The following is a 21,200-nucleotide window of genomic DNA, read 5'->3' on the forward strand; positions in this document are numbered from 1 at the left end:
GGTTTTTATTAAATTAGAGTCCATTTTATTGAACATTTACTATCTGGATGGTTGAGCCTGGTATACATTTGGTAAAAAGATTCCTATTAAGCCGGGTGTCCACCTAACTAATTCCCCAACCTCGTTTTGAGGGCATTTGGCTTAACACCTATGCCAAAGGATAAATGGACACAAATCTGACATTAAGAATCACAAGACTATACACATACACTGATAATGTATAATATTAAGATATGGTAGTGCTTTGTGAGTTAGTTTATATTTTATTTAATTATAAAATATAATTATATTTTATTTAATTATAAAAAGTTTTATTACCACTGTGACAAATAACTGTGAAGAAGATAGTTGTTGTAATTGTGTTGTATATTTTTGAAAAATTAATAAAAAAATATGTAATAAAAAGAATCACAAGACTGAGAAACCTGTAGGAGAACACTTCAACTTTTCAGGACATTCAATGGGTGACCTCAAAGTAGCTGTTTTATTGCAAAGGAATATCAGGAACACTCTGGAAAGGGAAATTACTGAATTACAAATTATTACACTTGGAACACCCCCTCCCCAAGACTTAATATTGGTTTCTCATCTTACTACATATGCCAAATTCATTCAGTCCTTATATCTATATTCTCACCAAGAAGGGCTATATATTTTCTTTATTTTAGTGTATTTCTTATTTGGAATAGATTATAACAGCAATTGTAATGTAATGCAATGAACGGTATATTGGAATGCATTTATCTGGCCTAGTAACAGAGGAGACGTAACACTACAAATCACCCCACCTCAAAGAAAAAGATGCTATCGTTACCTCCATCCTTGAGATGAAACAGATGGAGCGCAACAGGGTCTCAGTCAATTACTCTTACCACTCCACAGTTAAGAATGATAGTTACACATCTATCTCAATTTCTGACATATTTATTTGTTTTTCCCAGAAATGAAATCCAAACAATTGTGACCTTATAAACATAACTTGTTATTCCTATTTGCAGTTGTATGCTAATTTGCTGTTCAGTCTCTATGGATGGGCTGGTAAATTCCATTTAATTGTATCTGAGGAAGTGTGTGTATACCTTGAATAAAACTTCGTTGGTCTTAAAAATGCCACTGGACTCAAACTTTGTTCTGCTGCATCTGACCAACATGTCTACCCACCTGGATCTCTCTTTTGACCAAGCTACATGTACTGGCAGTTTGAGCTTAACCCCTGAACAGAGTAAACTCAACATTTACAAAGAAAAGTAGAAAATCCTTACACAGATTATTGGGTGAAGTGTCATTTCATCACAGTGTTCACTTTAGATTTAATAGCACTGTGCATTTGAAAATCAGGCCACATACATTGCTTCCATAATGCATTGCATCTTGTTAATGACATAGTAAGACAATCAGATTTCTTATTCTTAACTTATATATGATTCGCTCATTAACTGCATGAGAGAAACCGTGGCCTGTGCTTTAAAGTGAAGTTAGCTTTATCATGGTTAATTACTACTAGAATGTTTGAACTGATTATATATTCTGTTTTCAGATCTTGGATGATGGGGGAGACCTGACCCACTGGGTTTATAAGAAATATCCAAACGTATTTAAGAAGATCAGAGGGATTGTAGAAGAAAGTGTGACGGGTGTGCACAGGTAGCCTGCAAATCTGGCACATTCTTTGGCTGTTCTTTGATTTGAAGTTTTGAGCTCTTTTATAGCTCCTTCCCTAATTCACAAAAGATTTTTAAAAATCAGTAAAGTTGATTGTTGTGTCATAGTTAGGCATAGTTTAGGGAAAGTGCCTTAACAAAGGCCAAAAAAAATCGTGTATAGCTGATTTAAGGTTGAATATCTTATCTGCTAAACCATAAGACTTCAACTTTGGAATTTAAATTAATGTGAAGAATACTTCCAGCCAGTCACCATTTCTCTCTGGGCTTCCTCTTGATGCATTTTATGTTAATAAAAAAGAGAAAATTAAATAAGGTGAACCGCTGCTATTTCTCTTGCCTTTTCATCAATATTTCAGCACACATACAGAAAAAGCTTTGTTAAAGAACACTCGTGGTCAATGGAGGTTGCTGGTCAGATGTGCCAGATACTCAAGCTTATTTTTCTGCCCCACCCACTACCCAGAAGAAACTGCAGCAACCAAACCCCACTCCATTGGGAACTCTAAGGCAGTATTCATCTGCCTGGCAGGACCCTTCTCCTCAAGCCTAAGAGCTGTCCTGTGCGAGACACAAGTTGCCCAGCTGCTTGGGGTGCCCTCCAACATTGCTGTCTCCTAACAACTTGAGGCAGGCTGAGGGAGAAGAAAGCACTCGGGGATCATGCCAGCTGACACAACACTAGCTGTCAGAAGCCTAGCAATGACAAGAGACATCAGGCTGGTTGTCTGGAGGGATGAGAGTTGGGTATAGCAGGTTTGAAGATGTATGGGTATGGTGGCTTGCTCTTTGGGTGATGTTAGATAATGGATAATTCTTGGTAGTCAAGTCCCAGGTAACAGAGCTTTCACTGTACTTGTATACAAACTTTTTTAGTGGTTAAAGCTTCCACTGGCCATAGTGTTTACAGTTAACTCAGTTGAGTTAAACCCATTTCTTAGCTAATCTTTCCAGTGCATGCTGCTCTATTTCTGTACGTTTACTTAGAGTAATTTAGGAACACTAGTAAGCTTACAGTGCAATCCTAAGCAAAGTTGAAGCCTTCTAACGCCATGATTTTAATGGAGTTGAAAGGATATGTTTAGAATTGCACTGTTAGCCTAATAATTTATGGAGATAGTGATAATTAGGGCAAATTATCTCTGCTAATCTCTTGCCTTGAAAACTCTATGAGTTAGAGCTTTATGGGGTTGCCCGGAGTCAGTTCTAACTTGATGGCACATTTTACCTTAAACTTGACCCTAGTAATATGAGAAAAAGCCAGTTGTTTTCTAATTTTTCTTGATGTGACGAAATGGCTTTCAATAAGCACTGTATGATTATCAAAGGCTCTACCTACACTGAACTTAAACATATCTTCTAACTGCAGATTTGCCTCCTTTTATGTATTTTTTTAAAAAACCTACCAGGGATACAAAACTCTTATATACTCTGCTACCATTTAGAGAAAAAATGTAGAGCTTTGTTTATAGTCCAGGTCACACACAGTGCCCCCCTCTCTTAATTATCATGTTCTTGTCAGATATTTAAATGAGATTCTCAAATCCATCTCTGTGTCTCTTTTCAGATTATACCAGCTGTCAAAGGCTGGGAAACTGTGTGTTCCAGCCATGAATGTCAATGACTCTGTCACTAAACAGAAATTTGATAACTTGTACTGTTGCAGAGAGTCCATCTTAGATGGGTGAGTCTGCTATAAAGTGTTGGGAGGAGAGAACAACCCCAGGCTTCCATCTTGTGCTGGTGCACCCATTTCTACAGTGTTAATCAAAACCTTTCTATGATGTTCATTTGTATAAAGGTAGTGTGTTAAGTACATGCTTATCATTACAGCTAACTTAGTTCAGTGAGAGTCTCTTTCTGTCCCACAGCCTAAAGAGGACAACTGATGTGATGTTTGGAGGGAAGCAAGTGGTAGTGTGTGGCTATGGTGAGGTGAGTTCTAAAAAGTGATCCAGCAATAGCCTGGTTGATTTAGCAGCTCTTAGCAAGTTACCCTTGCATAGGATTCATTGTCTGCATAAATTAGTAATGGCTTCTTAGCTTGGTTAAGAAAGTGAGCATTTGGAAGCAATTGTGTCTTATCAGAACATTGTGTATCTCGTAATGGCTGTCATGGGTAACTGCAAGCTGCTGTTAGCAGTTTTTGAATTGCACACCATTAGATGAAAATATCCAGCCTTGTTCAATAAATATATCACCCTATTAAGCTCCCTGTCTTTTAGGACCAAACTAGACGAAGTGGCAGTTCCATATGCTCAAGGTGGAATTGCCACAATTCTATAGAAAGAAAGTTTGTCCATTTTAATGGCAAAACTTTTGTCCTGCCTGTGGCTTACCTCTGTGCAGTCCCTCCTCTAAACATTTTCTTAGACACAGCCCATTACTGGAAGTGCTGTTTGCTGGTAGAAAAGCCCTTGGGCAGAGGGTATGCAGAGAGGTATATGTATGGATGAGGAAAGGGTTGTATGGACATCTTGCTTGTGTGCCCCTTTTGCTTTTAAAATTGGACTTCTTTGCCTGTCTCCCTACCCTAACTGGACTAACAGTTATTCTCCTCCTCTCCACTGGAAGTTTGTCCACAGGAAGTAGTCCAAACTAAATGAGGAAACCTGGGGAAAAACAGTACCCTTACTGGTTTCTAATTGACTGTCTCTGTAGTTATTGTGAGGAAGTAAAAGGATTATCACACTAGAGTCTAGTTCATGTGGGGGGAATTTCTGTGCCCTTGAATAAATGCTTTGATTTGTTGGTGTTTTTGTGTATTGCAGGTTGGAAAGGGATGTTGTGCAGCTCTGAAAGCTCTAGGAGCTATAGTTTACATCACAGAGATTGATCCCATCTGTGCTCTTCAAGCTTGGTAAGAGATGAGGTATTACAAATGCTGCTATCTGAGAGCACTAGCCTCTTCTCTTACTGTTTGCCGTTCTCTTGAGCCACTTCAGAAGGCTGAAATGAAATCAGTCCACTTAAAAAGAGCCTTTCTGTACTCAGAGCCCTCATAAACCAAGGCTCTCATTAAGGTATTAATCTTTGGTGGAATCTTCCATCCCTTGTGATCAGATAGTAGGACCTCTTTTGAGATTGTCATCAGTATGCATCGTTGAATCGTGCCGACATAGCTTTACTTCATAAATTGCAACATGTGCTAAGGAAAAGTTCACTCAAACTTCTGTCAACAGGTGATGAATATTAAATGAAAAGTTACAACAAATTCCTGGAGTGTCTCCTCATAAAAAGAACTGTGGTTAGCTAAGTATAAAGATAGCACTGAAGAGCTATACTGCCAATTTGCTGTCTGACCAAAGATGGAATAGGAGGCAACATCCAATGATTTAGAAAAGCAGTAAAATCTAACTGGATAACTGGAGTAGCCATTTAATATTTAAACTGGATTAATTTATCTTTGCTGTTGAATTCTTAAAGTAGTTAAAACATGCTGTTTTTAGTGTATTTTACATAGTATGTGCTCAGCACTCAGTTTATTTTTTGTCCTTTAGAATAACTGCTTCTCTTCAGACCATCACACAGTCTATTTGTACTTTTCAGGAATTCAATCAATATCAGGAAATGTGAATACTGTTTCTCTGTTATGTATTTGCAAAGCATAGCAAAACTTTAGTGTACAATAGGGAAACCTGGGACTTAACATGACATCTGTTCAGGATATTGACTTATACAAAGGTGAGGCATTACCACAAAAAAGGCTCTGTCCATGGTTGTCATGTGTCTCACCTCTGCAGGTAGGAGCCTAAAGAGCAAAGCTTGGAAAGAAGATTGTAATTGGCAGGCTGCCAGTGGGAAGGAAGTGATCTACAGAAAATTCAAGATGATAGTTTTATCCTATAAAGCCATAAATGGTCTGATACATATTATCAGAAATATCAGTTGATTCTGTATGAAACTGTCTGATGGAGGCCTTGCTCTGAGTGCCCCTGCCTTTAGAGGTGAGGTAGGTGGCAGCCAAAGATAAGGCTTTCTATGATGATAGTCCAGCTTGGAACTCCCTCGTCAGAACAGTTTGCCAGGCTTCATTACTAATGGTATTGTAATGTGCAGGGCTAGACATCCCAGAAGGCCAGGTATGTGGCTGTTTAGGGCACTACCTGGCCTCATGGTTCATTGGTGAGCACCCCCTCCCCATACAAACCCCAGTGCCCCTTCCCTGCCACACTCACCCTTTCCACCTGTGGGCGGTGGAAGGTCACTGGGGGCAGCGGAGCAGCAGGTGCACTCGGCGGCATTCAGTGCCATGCCGCCTGCTGCTGCTGTGCTCACCACCACAAGGGGGGCGGGCGGGAGGCCTAGGATGCCAGAAATCCTAGTGCCAGCCCTGGTAATGTGCCTTATTAAAACCTTTGCCACCTTCCCCAGCATTTAATTATTAAGTACTAATTAATTTTCTTCCATGGATACTTATTTTTGCTTAACAGCTTCTGATGGTTATTTTTATATTTTGTTACTGTTGTGTTTTATAAGCCACTGTGAAGAGTTCATGGTTGCAAAATGGAATAAAATGGTTTAAATAAGTAGACAGGAAATGTCTGAATGAACAAACCTTGAAGATTCTGACTAGTTTGCTTTTCCAAGGAGTCAAATAAGTATATACTTCAACAGCATTTTGATTCCAAATAGATAGATTTTTTCATTGCTGATGTTATAATTTAACAAGTTTTATATTAATTTGACTTGCAGTCCAAAAAGCAGAGCAGAACATAAATGATCTAGTGCTTCAAAGCATTTAAAGCTAGTATCTCTTCAAATCTCAGTGGCCATCAGTTATGAATTATAATTTGGTGAAAACCTCAACTGCCTTATGAAACTGGAGTATCAGATAGCATGTGGGAATACTTGTACATGATCACACTGTGATACTCCCAGTAGATTCTCTAAAGCTGCATCAAATTTGAGGGAATGGAGTTCTATTTGATTTTAATTGTTTAGTCGCCTGACCATTCCTGTTTTATCTCATGTTGCTGCAGTCAGTCATGTTCCTTTACTGTGTAACCTTCCCTTTGGCAGCATGGATGGGTTTCGTGTAGTGAAGCTCAATGAAGTCATTCGTCAGGTGGATGTGGTCATAACTTGTACAGGTAAAGCAGTCTGGAAAGGGTAAGGGAGAATGTGGGTATATGTCTGCCTGCGCTTTTTTTCTCCTGTTTGCAGTCCAATTCTGTCATGCTAGTAAACAAAATAATGTTGATACATTGTCAATAAGCACTTCTCCACTCAGTTCTGTGTTAAAACAGGACATTAAACTTCTCAGGATGTATAAGGAATACATACAGTACTACTGTCTGACTAGTTTGAAGCTTTTATGCTGCTTCGAAGCTTTTATTGTGGAATGGGAAAACCTGGAAGTTCAGTCTTTTCCTTTCCGTTTGATTTAGATGCCTCTCTTCATTTTAGGAAATAAGAATGTGGTAACTAGGGAGCACTTGGACAGAATGAAGAATAGCTGCATTGTGTGTAATATGGGTCATTCCAATACAGAAATTGATGTGGTGAGCATCCTTCAAGTTTATTTGCTCTTACAACTCTGTCAGCAAGGTCTGATGTTTCAACTCCGAATCTCTTCTCTCCTAGGCTAGCCTGCGTACCCCCGAGCTGACCTGGGAGCGTGTGCGTTCTCAGGTAGATCATGTAATCTGGCCTGATGGCAAGCGCGTTGTCCTTCTAGCTGAGGTATGTCTGGGAAGACACAAATAGAACCTTCTCTAGAGGATGATATCAGGAGTCAACTTTCTGCTTGTGAAGTCCAGGGTATTAGAAGATGATGGAATAGATAACCAGTTTGTACAGTGCAAGCAAGAAGAAACGTACTAAGAATGTTATGGGGAGGCTTCAGGGTTTCTGCTAAGCAGTTCTTAACACCTTTCTTACCTGCATGGATTCTGTACAGATTTCAGTAACTGGAAATAAATCTTTTCCTGATTTTAAAAAAAAAAGTTCATCCGATAATCTTAATAGTTTAAAAGTCTTGGATTGGAGCTACACTGTTCCTGGCCTAAATGATATTTGTGACGTATGTAATCTTCTTCATGGTCTCTGTGCATCACACTGGTGGGAGTAGGCGCCAGCGCCGATCTCGATCGGTAAACTTCAAAGCTGCGGATTTCCACGCCACCGCCCCAGTGCGCGTGCCCAGAAGTCCCCACTGCGTATGCCCACTGGGACAGCCGCGGACATCCTGCCAGTTCTCTTCTGACCGCCGTGCTGATCGGTTGATCTCTCTGCTACGGTCGGTGAACTTTGTTATTTCCATTTTTTGGATATAGCTAGTGTAGTATAGTTAGTTGTATATAGTTCTTAGTATAGTTAGTGTTAGGTTATAGTAGTTTTGTAACTGCGGGAGAGTGGGGTTTGTTTTTCCCGCCCTTCGGGGGGGCCCCCTCTCCCTTCTCCGTTTTCCCGCCGTTTGCTTTCCTCGTATGGAAAGGCGGTGGGGATTTTTTCGCCTCTGCTCCTCATGTGGGAGTAAGATTGCCCAACCAGACAGGCATTCGCTGTGCTTGCTGTGCCTGGGAGAGCGACATAGGCCTGATACGTGCGTGCATTGTGCCAAGTTCTCTAAGCAAACACGAAGGAACAGGGCAGCACGACTCGCGGCAGAGCTGATGGAACGAGCACTTTCCCCGCGTGCTGAACAGGCCGAATCGTCGACTGGCCAGGCGGACCTGTCGACGTCAATACCGATCGCCCCACCTCCGACGCCGATCGCCCTCGGAAGCGGTCCGGTTCGGCTGAGGCCTCGGAATCCTCAGTGCCGGCAAAGAGGCACAAGGAGGACAAAGGGATGCTCTCGGAGAAGGGGAAGAAGCATAAGAAGTCTGAGAAGCCGAGACGTAGCCAATCGGCAACTCAGTCATCCCCTGCATCCCCGGCGGATCCGACGGCGCCGGTCGTCCCGCCGCTGAAGCTCTTCGCCTTGCCAGTCCGGCGACCGAGTCCTCAGCTGGCATCGATGTCGACTCAATTGGTCATTTCCGACTCGGACTCCGAGATCGAGCCGGCCCAATGCTTCAGCACCGATGGAAGCCCGCGCGACCGATCGACTTCACAGGTTCGAAGTCCCCCTGTTCGGCATCGAGACCAGCATCGGGATCGATCTTCTAATAGCCGCTCCCCTCGCTACCGGGAAGGTGATCGTTCGCCGCGTCGCTCTGCAGCTCAGATTCCCTGGGACCAGAGGCAGTGGCAGTATTTGTATGGGGCCTATCCCATGCAACCTCCCTTCCCATGGCTTCCGCAGAGGCAGATGGACTGGGATCAGGCCTCTGATACATCGTATCGGTCCCGAACATCCTACCGGACACAACGACGTGCTCTGTCGGTGTCGAAGCCTCCCGAGGGAGAACGTCTTGCCCGCCAGAAGGAGCCTGAACAGCGCACTCCTTCGGTTAAAGAGTCTACTGCAGCTGATGTGCAGAGGTCCCCAAGACTGCAGCGTCAATCCGAACTTTCTGACACCCCAGGGGCTTCCCCGAGGTCCTTTGATGGTTCCTCCCCTGACAGAGAGGCATCTTCCCATGGTGAACCTTCCCCTCCGGTGAAGACATCTGAAGAGCAGCCCATCTCGCCATCGGAAGACCTCAAGTCTTACGGTGACCTCATCAAAAGGATGGCCCAGGCTCTTTCACTCCCCACGGTGCAGCCGCAGCCCGTGGTGACAGATACAGTCTTCGACATCGTCCAACAGGACACTTCCACGGCAGTAGCCTTGCCCCTCACGAACGTGATGCTACAGACCGCCAAGTCCTCTTGGGACAAGCCAGCGTCCACGCCTGTGTCCTCCCGCAGGCTGGACCATATGTATCGGATCCAAGAAGCTTCGGCGGAGTTCCTGTATGTCCACCCAAAACCTAATTCCGTGGTAGTGTCGTCCTCCAAGGCGAAGAAGACACACTCCACACCACCTGATAAGGAGGGCAGGAAGTTAGACGCGATGGGCAGGAGGTTGTACTCCGTGGGTTCCCTGGGTGTCAAGATCGCAAATTATGCGGCATGTTACGGAAGGTACCAGTATGCACTCTGGGACCAAGTCTCGACCATCCTAGATTCCCTTCCTGAGCAAAGCCAAACTGCCCTCAAGAAACTCCAGAAAGAGGGCATGACCCTGGCGAAGCAGCAGTTGAATTCTGCGAAACACTTGGGGGATACCTGCGCAAAAGCAATGACGACCGCCATCTCCTTGTGTAGACACTCCTGGCTGAGATCTACGGCCCTTCAGCCTGATACGCAGGCGTATGTGGAGGATCTCCCATTCGACGGTGCGGGCCTCTTCAGTTCAAACATGGACTCGGTCCTCCAGGAGCTGGATAAAAGCATCAAAACATCCAGGAACCTGGGGGTCTCCGGGCCGCGTCCGCAACCCAAGCGACAGTGGCCTAAAACTTGGCAGAAGAAGCCTTACTTTAAATCACTGGACAGGCAGTGGCGATCGAAGCCAGCTTCCTTCACTCAGCCTCCTTATCAGGCAAAGCCAAAATACTCTCCGCCTTCCACCCAGACGGCTCGCCAGAAGGGTGCAAAGCAACACAAGCAGGGCCTTTGACTCCCTTCCAGATCTGCGCGGCCCTGTGGACTCGGACCTTATCCGCCTTTCCAAGTTCTTCCCTGCCTGGTCCCGTATTACTTCGGACCTCTGGGTATTGTCCATAACCCGGCTGGGTTATGGAATAAAGTTTTGCCATCCCCCACCTACCCCGAGGTTTGTCTCCACTGCACCCTCACAGACCCTCCGGGACGAGGTCCAGTCCCTCCTCCTCAAGCAGGCCATCGAACGGGTACCTATGAACCAGAAGGGCCTAGGATTTTACTCCCGTTACTTTGCGGTTCCCAAACGGGATGGGGGCCTTTGGCCCATTATGGACCTTCGGGCCTTGAACGTCTTCGTGAGGTGCGACAAGTTCAGAATGACCTCGCTGCCCTACATCCTTCCTCTTCTGGAACGCGGGGATTGGATGGCGACGCTAGACCTGAAAGATGCTTACTTTCACATTTCCATCCATCCCCGCCATCGGAAGTTCCTGCGCTTCACGGTTGGAGACGACCACTTCCAATACCGGGCCCTGCCGTTCGGGTTATGCACAGCCCCAAGGGTATTCACCAAGACCATGGTGGTCATCGCCGCCCACCTGCGGCTGCAGGGAATAACACTCTTCCCGTACATCGACAACTGGCTCCTGGTGGCGGAGTTGAGGGAGAAGCTGTTGCGGCACATCACCATCACCCTGGCTTTGGTAGACGAGTTGGGGCTTCAGATCAATCACAAAAAATCCCATCTTCACCCCTTCCAGAGGGTACAATTCATCGGGGCGATCCTAGATACGCGCGCCTGCAGGGCGTTTCTTCCTCCAGATCGGGCAGACGCCATCGTTCAGATGGTATCCTCACTCCAGCAGAACCCGACTGTCTCCGCCCGTGGCAGTGACAACCTCTGTTCTCACCTTTGCGAGACTTCACATGCAGACTCTGCAGCTCTGGTTCCTCCGGAGCTTCCGGTGCAACATCGAATCGCCTTCGCACATGCTGACAGTGCCAACGGAGGTGCTGTTGTCCCTCGCTTAGTGGGGGCAGAAGCGTCGCCTGATGGAGGGGGCACCCTTCCACAAACTGGAGCCGGCTCTCACGCTCACCACGGACGCTTCCCTTTGGGGTTGGGGGGCCCACATGGGGGGCCTGTGTGTGGGAGACCGCTGGCCCAGCCATCATGCACACCAGCATATAAATTTTCTGGAGTTACTGGCCATCTTCCATGCAATCCACTCTTTCCAACCTCTCCTGGAAGGCAAGTCGGTGGCAGTGATGACAGACAACACCACAGTAATGGCATATATCAATCGGCAAGGGGGCACAGTGTCCCGCAGACTCTGCCAGTTGGCTGTACTGATTTGGGAGATGTGCAACTCTCTGGGGATTTCTCTGCTGGCAACCCACCTCCTGGGGGACCGGAATATGCAAGCGGACTTCCTCAGTCAAGGGACTGAGGTCGTGCAGAAGCTTCTGAGGGAACGGCCACGGGGAATCCTGGTGACGCCGTGGTGGCCGCGGCAGCACTGGTTCCCCCTGGTCCTGCGCCTGTCCAACGGGACTTACCACCAGTTTCCCCAGGTGCAGAATCTCCTGCTCTCCCATCAGGGGCAGGTCTTGCACCACGACGTCCCACATCTGCGTCTCACCACTTGGCGTCTGGAACCTCCCGAATCTCGGATAGGGCTCAGTTCATCATGTTGAATTGTAGAAAGTCTTCTACGAGGCGGTCGTATGCATCCAAGTGGGCCAAGTTCGCCAAGTTTGCGGCGGACTATTCCTCGGAGCCCGAGACAGCAGGCTTATCCGTAATTTTTGATTTCCTGCTCGCCTTGCTGCATAAGGGCTTGGCGCCTTCTTCAGTGCGGGTTTACCTGGCTGCCATCTCATCAGAACATGTACAGATAGATGGCCACTCGCCCTTTACTCATCCGGACGTTAAGAGGTTCCTCAAGGACATGGCAAGGCTGTACCCGGCAGTGCGGGTGCCTGCTCCAGCCTGGGATCTTCCGTTGGTCCTGAAGGCCTTGGCGGGGAAGCCGTTCGAGCCGATGGCCACTTGCTCGTTTCAGCTCCTTGCGTGGAAGATGGCCTTCCTAGTGGCGATCACTTCTGCAAGAAGAGTCGGGGAGCTGGCAGCGCTTAGGTGCGATTCTCCCTATTTGGTCTTCTCCGCTGAGGGGGTGATGCTACGCCCTGACATCACCTTCTTGCCCAAGGTGGTCTCGCCGTTCAATCTCAACACTGAAATCTATCTGCCAGTTTATTTTTCCTCTCCGGCTAATGACTCTGAACGTTCTCTACATGCGTTGGACGTGAAGAGGGCGCTCTCCTTTTATTTACATTGCACCAGCCCTTCGAGGACGTGAGATTGTTTGTGTCCTACGCTACGTCCTCTCTGGGACAGCGTATTTCGTCCCAACGTTTGTCCAAGTAGATTACAGGGACTATCCGTTTGTGCTACCTTCTACGGAAGACACCTCTTCCCGGGCCGCTGAGGGCCCACTCGACGAGGGGGGTGGCGACCTCAGAGGCATTTATGAAGGGAGTTCCCCTGCAGGACATCTGTAGGGCTGCCACATGGTCCTCAGTGCACACCTTCGTGGCGCACTACGCACTGGACCTGAGGCGCAGACAAGCTTCTTCTGTGGGCCATGCCGTACGGCAGTCGGTTTCCTCTTGATGGACCGTCGCACCCTCCACCAGGTAGGCCTTGAGCTTGTTAATCTCCCACCAGTGTGATGCACAGAGACCACGAAGAAGATAAACAGGTTTCCTACCTGTAACTGATGATCTTCGAGTGGTCATCTGTGCAGTCACACTACCCGCCCGCCTTCCCCGCTGCTGACGGTCCCTCTGTGGGGCTGACGCGGCGGCCAGAAGGAACTGGCGGGATGTCCGCGGCCGTCTCAGTGGGCATGCGCAGTGGGGACTTCTGGGCATGCACACTGGGGCGGTGGCGCGGAAATCCGCAGCTTTGAAGTTTACCGATCGAGATCGGTGCTGGCGCCTACTCCCACCAGTGTGACTGCACAGATGACTACTCGAAGATCATCAGTTACAGGTAGGAAACCTGTTTTTTAAAGCAGCTGAGGTACTAGCATAGCATCGTAAATCCAGGTCCTACATGGGTCTGTTGACTTGTAGGGTTTTGAAGATGAAATACTGTGCACATTTTTTTCATGGTTCTAAGGTTGCATGCACTAGTAATTTATCACATATTTATTTTCTGTCCTATCTTTCTAGGGGCGACTTCTCAATCTGAGCTGTTCAACTGTTCCTACCTTTGTTCTGTCAATCACAGCTACCACTCAGGTACATGACTGTGACATCCCTGGCCTCTGTATCTTGTACCATATTTAGAATGTTTTGTGTTCTTGGGATTGCAAAATATATGTAGCTATTATCCTAGTTCTTTAACTTAAATCTGAGCAAAAGTATATTTAGCATATTTCTTTGAACAATATTTTGCATGTCATTTTAAAGTTTTAAACAGACACATAGTTTTAAATATTATTACATAAAGAATACTAGTGTGCAACTAACCATACTTTCTGCGTACAAATATACATTGCTTGTAATCCTGCATGATTACTTTGCAGCATTCTTTAATTTTAAAAGTTCATCAAACATTACTTTTGAGGAACAAGGGCTTTGAACTAGAAGTGAAGTTATACAAATAAATGAGGCAACAAATAGGAAGATAGGAAATTTATTCAGAGTAAAGACATTCCATGGGTTCTGAACTTTTACTCTGCCCTGCTCTTATGCATTGCAAGCTTTTATCTACATCATTAAAGGCACTTGTATCATAAAGAAACAATCAAGATTGTCTTCTGTTCTCACACAGTGAATTTGCAAACAAGTGAGATACATAGCTTCTGCAAACCTCTCACTTCTTAATATGTCCATCCTGCCTAATTTTTAAAAAGCATAATGACTATCTGCTACTAAGTTTGGGTATGCATTTGAAAACTTTATTCCCAATCAGAGCAAGTAAAATACAGAGGAAGTAAATGGATTGATTATATGTTTCAGCGGCTGAACAGCTCTAGTCTTTAATGAAATACCATTATGCATTTATTCAGGTAATTAGAGTGTGTTTAATTATTTTTAGCATATTCGCATCTTGAAACCAGCAAAGAGATTCTTTTCATTAACAAATATTATCCTGTACAAAAAACACCACCACTTCACTGCAGTTTGGTAAACTACTTCAAAAATTTGAAGCCTCAGAACTGTTTTTGCCCCATTTTTCTTAACTAGAGGTTCTAAAATAAACAGACTGATTAGAAGCTAATTGATTATTCAAGACATGTAAAATCCCATTAAGATTAATTTTACAGTGTGTGAACAGCATGTGTTGGGAAGAATAACTAGAATATACTTTCAACATCTCTCTAATATTCACAGGCTCTGGCTTTGATTGAGCTTTACAACGCTCCTGAGGGACGATATAAACAAGATGTGTATCTGCTGCCTAAAAAGATGGGTGAGCCAAAGCATGACTGAATCTTTAGCAGTAGCTTTCTGACTAGTGAGAAGGCATTTCACATTTATGTTTGCAGTACATTTAGTTTCTTAATAACCACAAGCTTGTGATGGGCAGCCAAGCTTCACAAATGTGGAAAAAGCATTGAAGAAATCTGGTGTAATTTATCTGAAGACTTGAGGTGTACCTAACCCATGGTGTTTCATGCCACACCCCTGGATACTGACTCCTTTGTGTCTAAAATTGTTCATGTTCATTATTTTTTATCTGTTGTGTATTATTGATATGACTGTAAATCAGAGAATATATAATTGGAAAACTATTATCAAAAGACAGGCTATAAATCTAAAAATAAATATTTGGGTCTGCCAGCACCAAAATGTGAAAAATTCACCAGCATTTTTGCATAGGAACATAGTAGTCTTGTAAAAGGTGTCTGTCTGAATTGTGTATTGGTTTCTAATCTACTGGTTTCTGTTTCTGCCTACAAGCCTATTAGTGGGATACTTAAAATATGAAAAACAAAAGGTAGAATTATCTGCTGTGCCCCCTTTCTAAGAACTGTAAAAATCAAAGCATCCTTTAAATATTAAGCTTGCAATGAGATATTTCAAGGTCCTTCCACTGCATAGCTCACTTTCAGGGTAGTGGTGATTTTTCTGTTCTGAAGTTCCAAGCTTGAGAATGAAGGAACAGCGCAGAAGTGAAATACTTTATGAATAAAAAGTCCTTCTTAGTATTCATATAATCTTTTTTGATCCATAACAGAAGAAGTTCCAAAGTTGCTATGCTGGACTTGCAAGTTGGCTTTATATTTAATCTAGTGGGAATAACTTCCAGTATTAGCTGCTTCTCAAAGATGTGTCTGGATACCCTAAAGCAGGGATAGTCAACGGTATCTCTCCAGATGTTTTTTGCCTACAACTCCCATCAGCCCCAGCCATTGGCCATGCTGGCTGGGGCTGATGGGAGTTGTAGGAAAAAAACATCTGGAGAGCTACCATTGGCCACCCCTGCCCTAAAATATTCTGGAAAACTCTTTTGGTAATCTCAGCCATTCTTTATCTTTTTATTTTCCTAGACGAATATGTTGCCAGCTTGCATCTGCCTTCATTTGATGCCCACCTGACAGAACTAACAGATGATCAAGCAAAATATCTGGGTCTCAATAAAAATGGGCCTTTCAAACCAAATTATTACAGGTAACTATAGCCATGAAGGAAAATGGGACACAACTTGGGTCTTGTGAAGAATTGGAAGATCTAACAGCATGGATTGTAGATTTCTTTAGTTTCCTTGGTGTAGTGATGAGAATAGATGCAAAAACAAAATGTCTCATGGCACCTTAAAGATAAACAGATATATTGTGGTGCAGACTTCGGTTGACTAAAGTTTGTCATAATCAGTCTGTCTTCTTTAAGGGTACCACAAGACACCATGCTGTGTTTCCTGCAACAGATTTACATGGGACTTGACTGTAGGAAACTCAGGGTATCAGCCTCCAGGAGGAGCTTGGAGATCTCCTAGGATTACAACTGATTTGCAGATGACAGAGATCAATTCCCCTAGAGAAAACGGCTTCTTTGGAAGGTGGACTCCATGACATTTTACCACACTGAAGTCCTTCACCTTCCCAAACTCCACCTTCTCTACCCCTAAACATCCAGAAATTTCCCAACACAGAGTTGGCAACCATAAGGAAACTCAAGTATATAAAGTTCTACTGGTAGCTATGGCAAGAGTACAGGTCAGGGGTAGGGAACATTGGCTTTCCAGATGTTTTTTGCCTACAACTCCCATAAGCCCCAGCCATTGGCCATGCTGGCTGGGGCTGATGGGAGTTGTAGGCAAAAAAACATCTGGAGAGCCAGTGTTCCCTACCCCTGGTACAGATGATCAACTACTGTGACTTAGTGAGGTGCCTAATGCTTAATTTTGTATGTCATCTCTGCTATAGGTACTGATGGACCATATTGCTGAAGGACCAGACCACATACTGAACACAAGAGCTTTAGCAAGAATATTTTTAAAGAACATTTTTGTTTTACTTTCTGAAATGTTTTTTATTTCTTCATGTGATCTTATTATCCCTTTTCATTCTGGTTTTTAAAAAATATTATTTCCATGTCTGTGTCTGACCTTGCAGACAACTTGGACTTCCCTGCTGCATCACCACTGAAATAGTGTGGTTTTATCCCCCTGCCTCTCTTGCTAGTGAGAGGATTTCTTTTGGCAATGAAGGGCGTTCATTTCCTGTGGTGATTTTCTTTATTTTAATTTAAACCTTTCCAGTGCACCTTAGTTCTAGTTAATATATCTTTAAAAATATTAAGAGGACTATTTTTTTCTGTGTGGAAAATTTGAAATTGCCTTAATGAGCCCCAATTTATTAGCTGCTATATCAGAGCTCCTTTTCCTGCACTGGAACAGAGTTGACATCTTGTGGCCACCTACGATACAAACATATATTCAACAAATGCCTAACCCTTGTCCTAACTGTGTTATCTGAGAGAGAGCAGAATCCTTTTAATTTCAGTGGGACAATTTCAAATACAATCAGTTATACTGGGGGGCGGGGGTTCCTTCATGAAACTTCTAGTTGCATACATGGTTACACTAAGCCTAGGTGGATGCTAGTTCCTTTTTTTGAGAAGTTAGGGTGCTAATTTGAAGGGATATTGCCTATCTACTATGTTTGCCTTTCTATAACCTAGATTTTGGATTTCTTTAAGCCAAGGTGTGTTAATATCCTATTTTAAAAGGTAATGGGGTGAGGATTTATTTTCTTCAGGTTGGGATATTTTTAAGTAGAACATGTCAGTAATTGCATAGCAGAACTGTTAGTACCCACTCCCATCAAGCCCTTTTGAGCTGAAATGGTACCTCCTGTAGGCCAGCCCTTCACTTGCATTGCACTGGCAATGTTTAAATGATGTAGCACTACTAGTTTTTCAAGTCTTACAAAGAATGATTCATTGTGTAAAGCAATCCCTCCATCTTCAAGGCTCCATTTGTAGCAAATGAATATTGAAGGTGGAATTCCTTTCCATTGGCACTGCTACTCTAAGTGCTCTGCTGCTTTTAATTACCTTATACCTGTAAGCTAGTATAGTATGTTGAATTAATGTGATGCACTGGTATCTCTCCCGTGAAGCCCAGCTTTCATATTTTAGTGCCATAAAAAAGTGGAAGTTTCAGCACCTTGGAAGCACACAATCAGCTAAGAGTGGTTCAGGTGAGTGTTGTTTAGATAGGTCTGACTGATTCACACTTGTGCTGAAATCTTAGTGGGCAGCAATGTCAAGAGAGTACTATGAAGCATGGTAAATACATGACCAACCTTGAACTTTCTGCCTTTTTCGTAAACTCTGCAGAAAACTTGATGTAAATATTGAATATAACATTCCTAACTCCACCTTAATATAATGTGTCCCACAATTGTATGACCTATGCTAGGTTAGGTAGGCTGTGGTCTCTCTGATTGGTCCTCCACTGAGAATAGTATGTGATTTGGAGAGTCTCGTAGCCACTAAAGCTTTTCACGCTCATAATGCCTGCTATACAATTTACTGATCACTAAATTACCCTTATTCATAACCAAATAGTTGCACATTGGCAACTAAGCCTTTTCCAGTATTCCAGACCAATGATTCTGACTTGAATACAGGGGCTCCCTCTCCTTTCAGTTTCCCAGAATTGGATTTGCTTTGTTTTAAGTTTGGCCGGGCCAAATTACCTCTTCTTTCTTAGTATAACAAGCCCAGGACTCACTCTGTGTATGTTTGTTTCCTTTCTGTTCTTTTAATCTTAGTTTGCCACACACCAGGGTGGCTTGTTTTGTTTTTTCCTTTTGTTAATTGCACAGCTCTAGTACCACAGGCTCTGATCCCAGAACTGGCTTGGATCCCCCTAAGCCAAGCAGCATATTCCCAAAAGTCCTCCATGAAGCCCATGAGGGACCTTTCATTCCATTTGTCTGCCTCTGTGTTGCAGTGTCAATAGATACCTTAGCTAAGGGCTCCATCTCTATATAAGCCATGAAATAAATTCTCATGCCTGGCAACACCTCAGTTCAGTTAGAGGGAGCATGTTATAGCATCAACCCAGGTGGGGATAGGTTTATTTTGTATATGAATGATTTTTAATGAACGCAATATTAATCCTTGCAAATGAGCAATAAATCATTACGCAAAGTCTAAATAAAATGATTAGAAAAACTCATTGGCTTGAGATCTGTTTTTATTACAGGGCTCTTCTGGGTACCTAGCTGGGTTTTTAAAAAAACATCTTTATTGAATGAAGCAACAGCATACAGAGTATGGCAAAATGGTAAAAGTGTGTGTGTGTGTGTATATATTTACAGTATGTTTATGCTTTCAAGATTTTTTATATATGTATGTATACACACACATACAGGGGTCATTTTGTAGAAAAAAAGGTGCAGGAGCTCAGTAGCATATCTCATTTGCATATGCCCCAGGATCTATGTGCTGCGGGGAGAGAACTCCCCACTGCATACAGACCCTAGCTGGAGGTTTTTTAAAAGGGTGACCATTTCTCCATAATATCTGAGCGTTGAAGGGGATTATCATGGTTTGGCAAAGCAGCAGTAATCTTGTCTAAAATTAAATAGTCCCAGATTGTTAAATACCATGCACATACCAAAAGGGGGTTTTCATCTTTCCATTTATTATTATTATTATTATTATTTGGCTGCTGCAAGTAGAATCATTATCAGTTCTCTTTTAAGTTTTGGAATAGTGCAGTGTTCCCAAAGATTTAGGAGGATCAGTTCTGGTGAGAGCAAAATCCAAAACCCCATGAGGTTGAAACTTCCAGTAATAATTTGTTTCCAAAAGTTGGAGATTACAGGGCACGTCCACCAAGTGTGGATTAAAGTGGCTTGCAACCCACAGCATTTCCAACGGAGGGGAGAAATATTAGGAATGGAGTGTGAAAGTTGAGCAGGGGTCAAATACCACTTGAGGGTTACGTTGAAGTTTTGGAGCTGAATGTTAAGGGATAAAGATGTATAAACAGGAGTATGCCAGACAGAAAACCATTGGTCTTCAGAAAGATGTCTGTTTAGAGCTTTATGCCAGGCTGTTGGGTAATGATGCAAAAATTCAGTTTTCAGACTGGCTAAGATAGTAGAGTGTGTGTGTGTGTGTATTAATGAATCCTTTAATGGGGGTTGCATCCAAATATAAAAATTTCTCATAGTCAGAAAGTAATGCGCGTAAAGGAATGGCCAGTAAGCACTGCAACTATAGGTATTCTAATGTGAGTGGCCAGTAAGCACTGCAACTATAGGTATTCTAATCACGGTAAGGTAATAAAGTAATATGAGTCCAATTTCATTTTTTCAAGAGCACCTTTCAAAAGTACATTAGCAAATCATGTAATATTATGTTGCCTCCAGATGCAGAAGGCAGAACATGAGAAACCAACGGGCAACCATTTTTGATTAGTGAATGTTGTCAATAAAGATGTTGGTGGGGCCAAAAAATTTTGGTTTCTTCTCCAAACTTTTTCAGTGGCCTCTAGAAAGAGAGTAGGATATGCTTTGGATGGACGGTGATGAGACATGGACCATAAAATTTTGGAGAAATAATAAGGTAATATTCTGAAGCAATTGATAAATTTCCAGTCTTCCCTATAAGATTCTCAATATTGTTTCACTATATTAACTAAAATGATAGACTCATAATAAAATTTCACATCAGATACAGCTAACCCACCTTCATGTACCTAGCTGGAATGATGTAAGGAAGGAAAAGGGGAAGAAGCAAGTGGCTTCTTACAGTAGAGGTTGATTTCAGTTTTTATCCCTGGCAAGCTATTTATCTTCTTGGTAGAGTTGGCTGGATGACAGGTGCTTGAGCACAAGAAAAGACTTCATTCTCACATCTCTTAATGCCCTAAGTGGACTTTATAGAATGGAAATAACTTCTAGCATTAGTCACTGATAGCAATTCATTGAAAGAAGGCCCTACATCCATACTTCCACAAGGAAACTCATATCTAGCAGTTTGAGATGCAGAAAATTGGGTTGGTTCCAGTTGCCTCTCAAAGTACACAGAAGTCTGCAGATTATAATTGTCATTGCAGCCAGTGTTCATACTACTATCAGAGGAAACAGGTGAACTAGCATGTGGAAGATCAACTATATCTGATGTGAACCAGAAATTATGAGGCCACTGGAACCTTAGTCATAAACTGAAGTCATAATTCCTGCCAGTTTTCTTATAAGCATTAAATACAAGACACTGCAGAAAAATTCTAACTATAATGTTAGAAAAAAGTAGAACACCATATGATACCACTTTGCCAATATACTTATCAAAGTTGCTATATAGTATCAATTTTGTTACAGAAGTTAGAAACCCATTAGATTACAGGGAACTGCTACTGTTGCCCATTTCTGTCCTCCTTTCATCAGGTCTAAAAGGCTTAACAATCTGTATACTTTCATGAGATCTAAAAAGCTTCACAATCTGTATGGTGGGGTTCAC

At 43.3% G+C, this 21,200-nt stretch overlaps 1 protein-coding gene across 3 annotated transcripts in view; it reads left to right on the forward strand.

Annotated features, from left to right (window-relative positions):
* The window catches only part of AHCYL1 (adenosylhomocysteinase like 1), a 93,026-nt gene extending 74,124 nt beyond the window's left edge, over positions 1-18,902 (forward strand). For 2 of the 3 annotated variants that reach the window (XM_060231612.1, XM_060231615.1), the window contains exons 7-17: positions 1,538-1,644; positions 3,229-3,345; positions 3,533-3,596; positions 4,433-4,521; positions 6,684-6,754; positions 7,071-7,165; positions 7,248-7,346; positions 13,440-13,508; positions 14,607-14,685; positions 15,767-15,887; positions 16,643-18,902. In XM_060231612.1, coding sequence (XP_060087595.1) covers positions 1,538-1,644; positions 3,229-3,345; positions 3,533-3,596; positions 4,433-4,521; positions 6,684-6,754; positions 7,071-7,165; positions 7,248-7,346; positions 13,440-13,508; positions 14,607-14,685; positions 15,767-15,887; positions 16,643-16,649 — 918 coding nt within the window. In that variant the 3' untranslated portion in view covers positions 16,650-18,902. Of the gene's footprint in view, positions 1-1,537; positions 1,645-3,228; positions 3,346-3,532; positions 3,597-4,432; positions 4,522-6,683; positions 6,755-7,070; positions 7,166-7,247; positions 7,347-13,439; positions 13,509-14,606; positions 14,686-15,766; positions 15,892-16,642 lie in introns of those variants that run through there. The other variant, XM_060231614.1, reaches the window with a different exon arrangement.
* The last annotated feature ends 2,298 nt before the right edge of the window (positions 18,903-21,200 follow it).

The sequence above is a fragment of the Heteronotia binoei genome, chromosome 2 (assembly GCF_032191835.1).
Source record: "Heteronotia binoei isolate CCM8104 ecotype False Entrance Well chromosome 2, APGP_CSIRO_Hbin_v1, whole genome shotgun sequence".
NCBI lineage: Eukaryota > Metazoa > Chordata > Lepidosauria > Squamata > Gekkonidae > Heteronotia > Heteronotia binoei.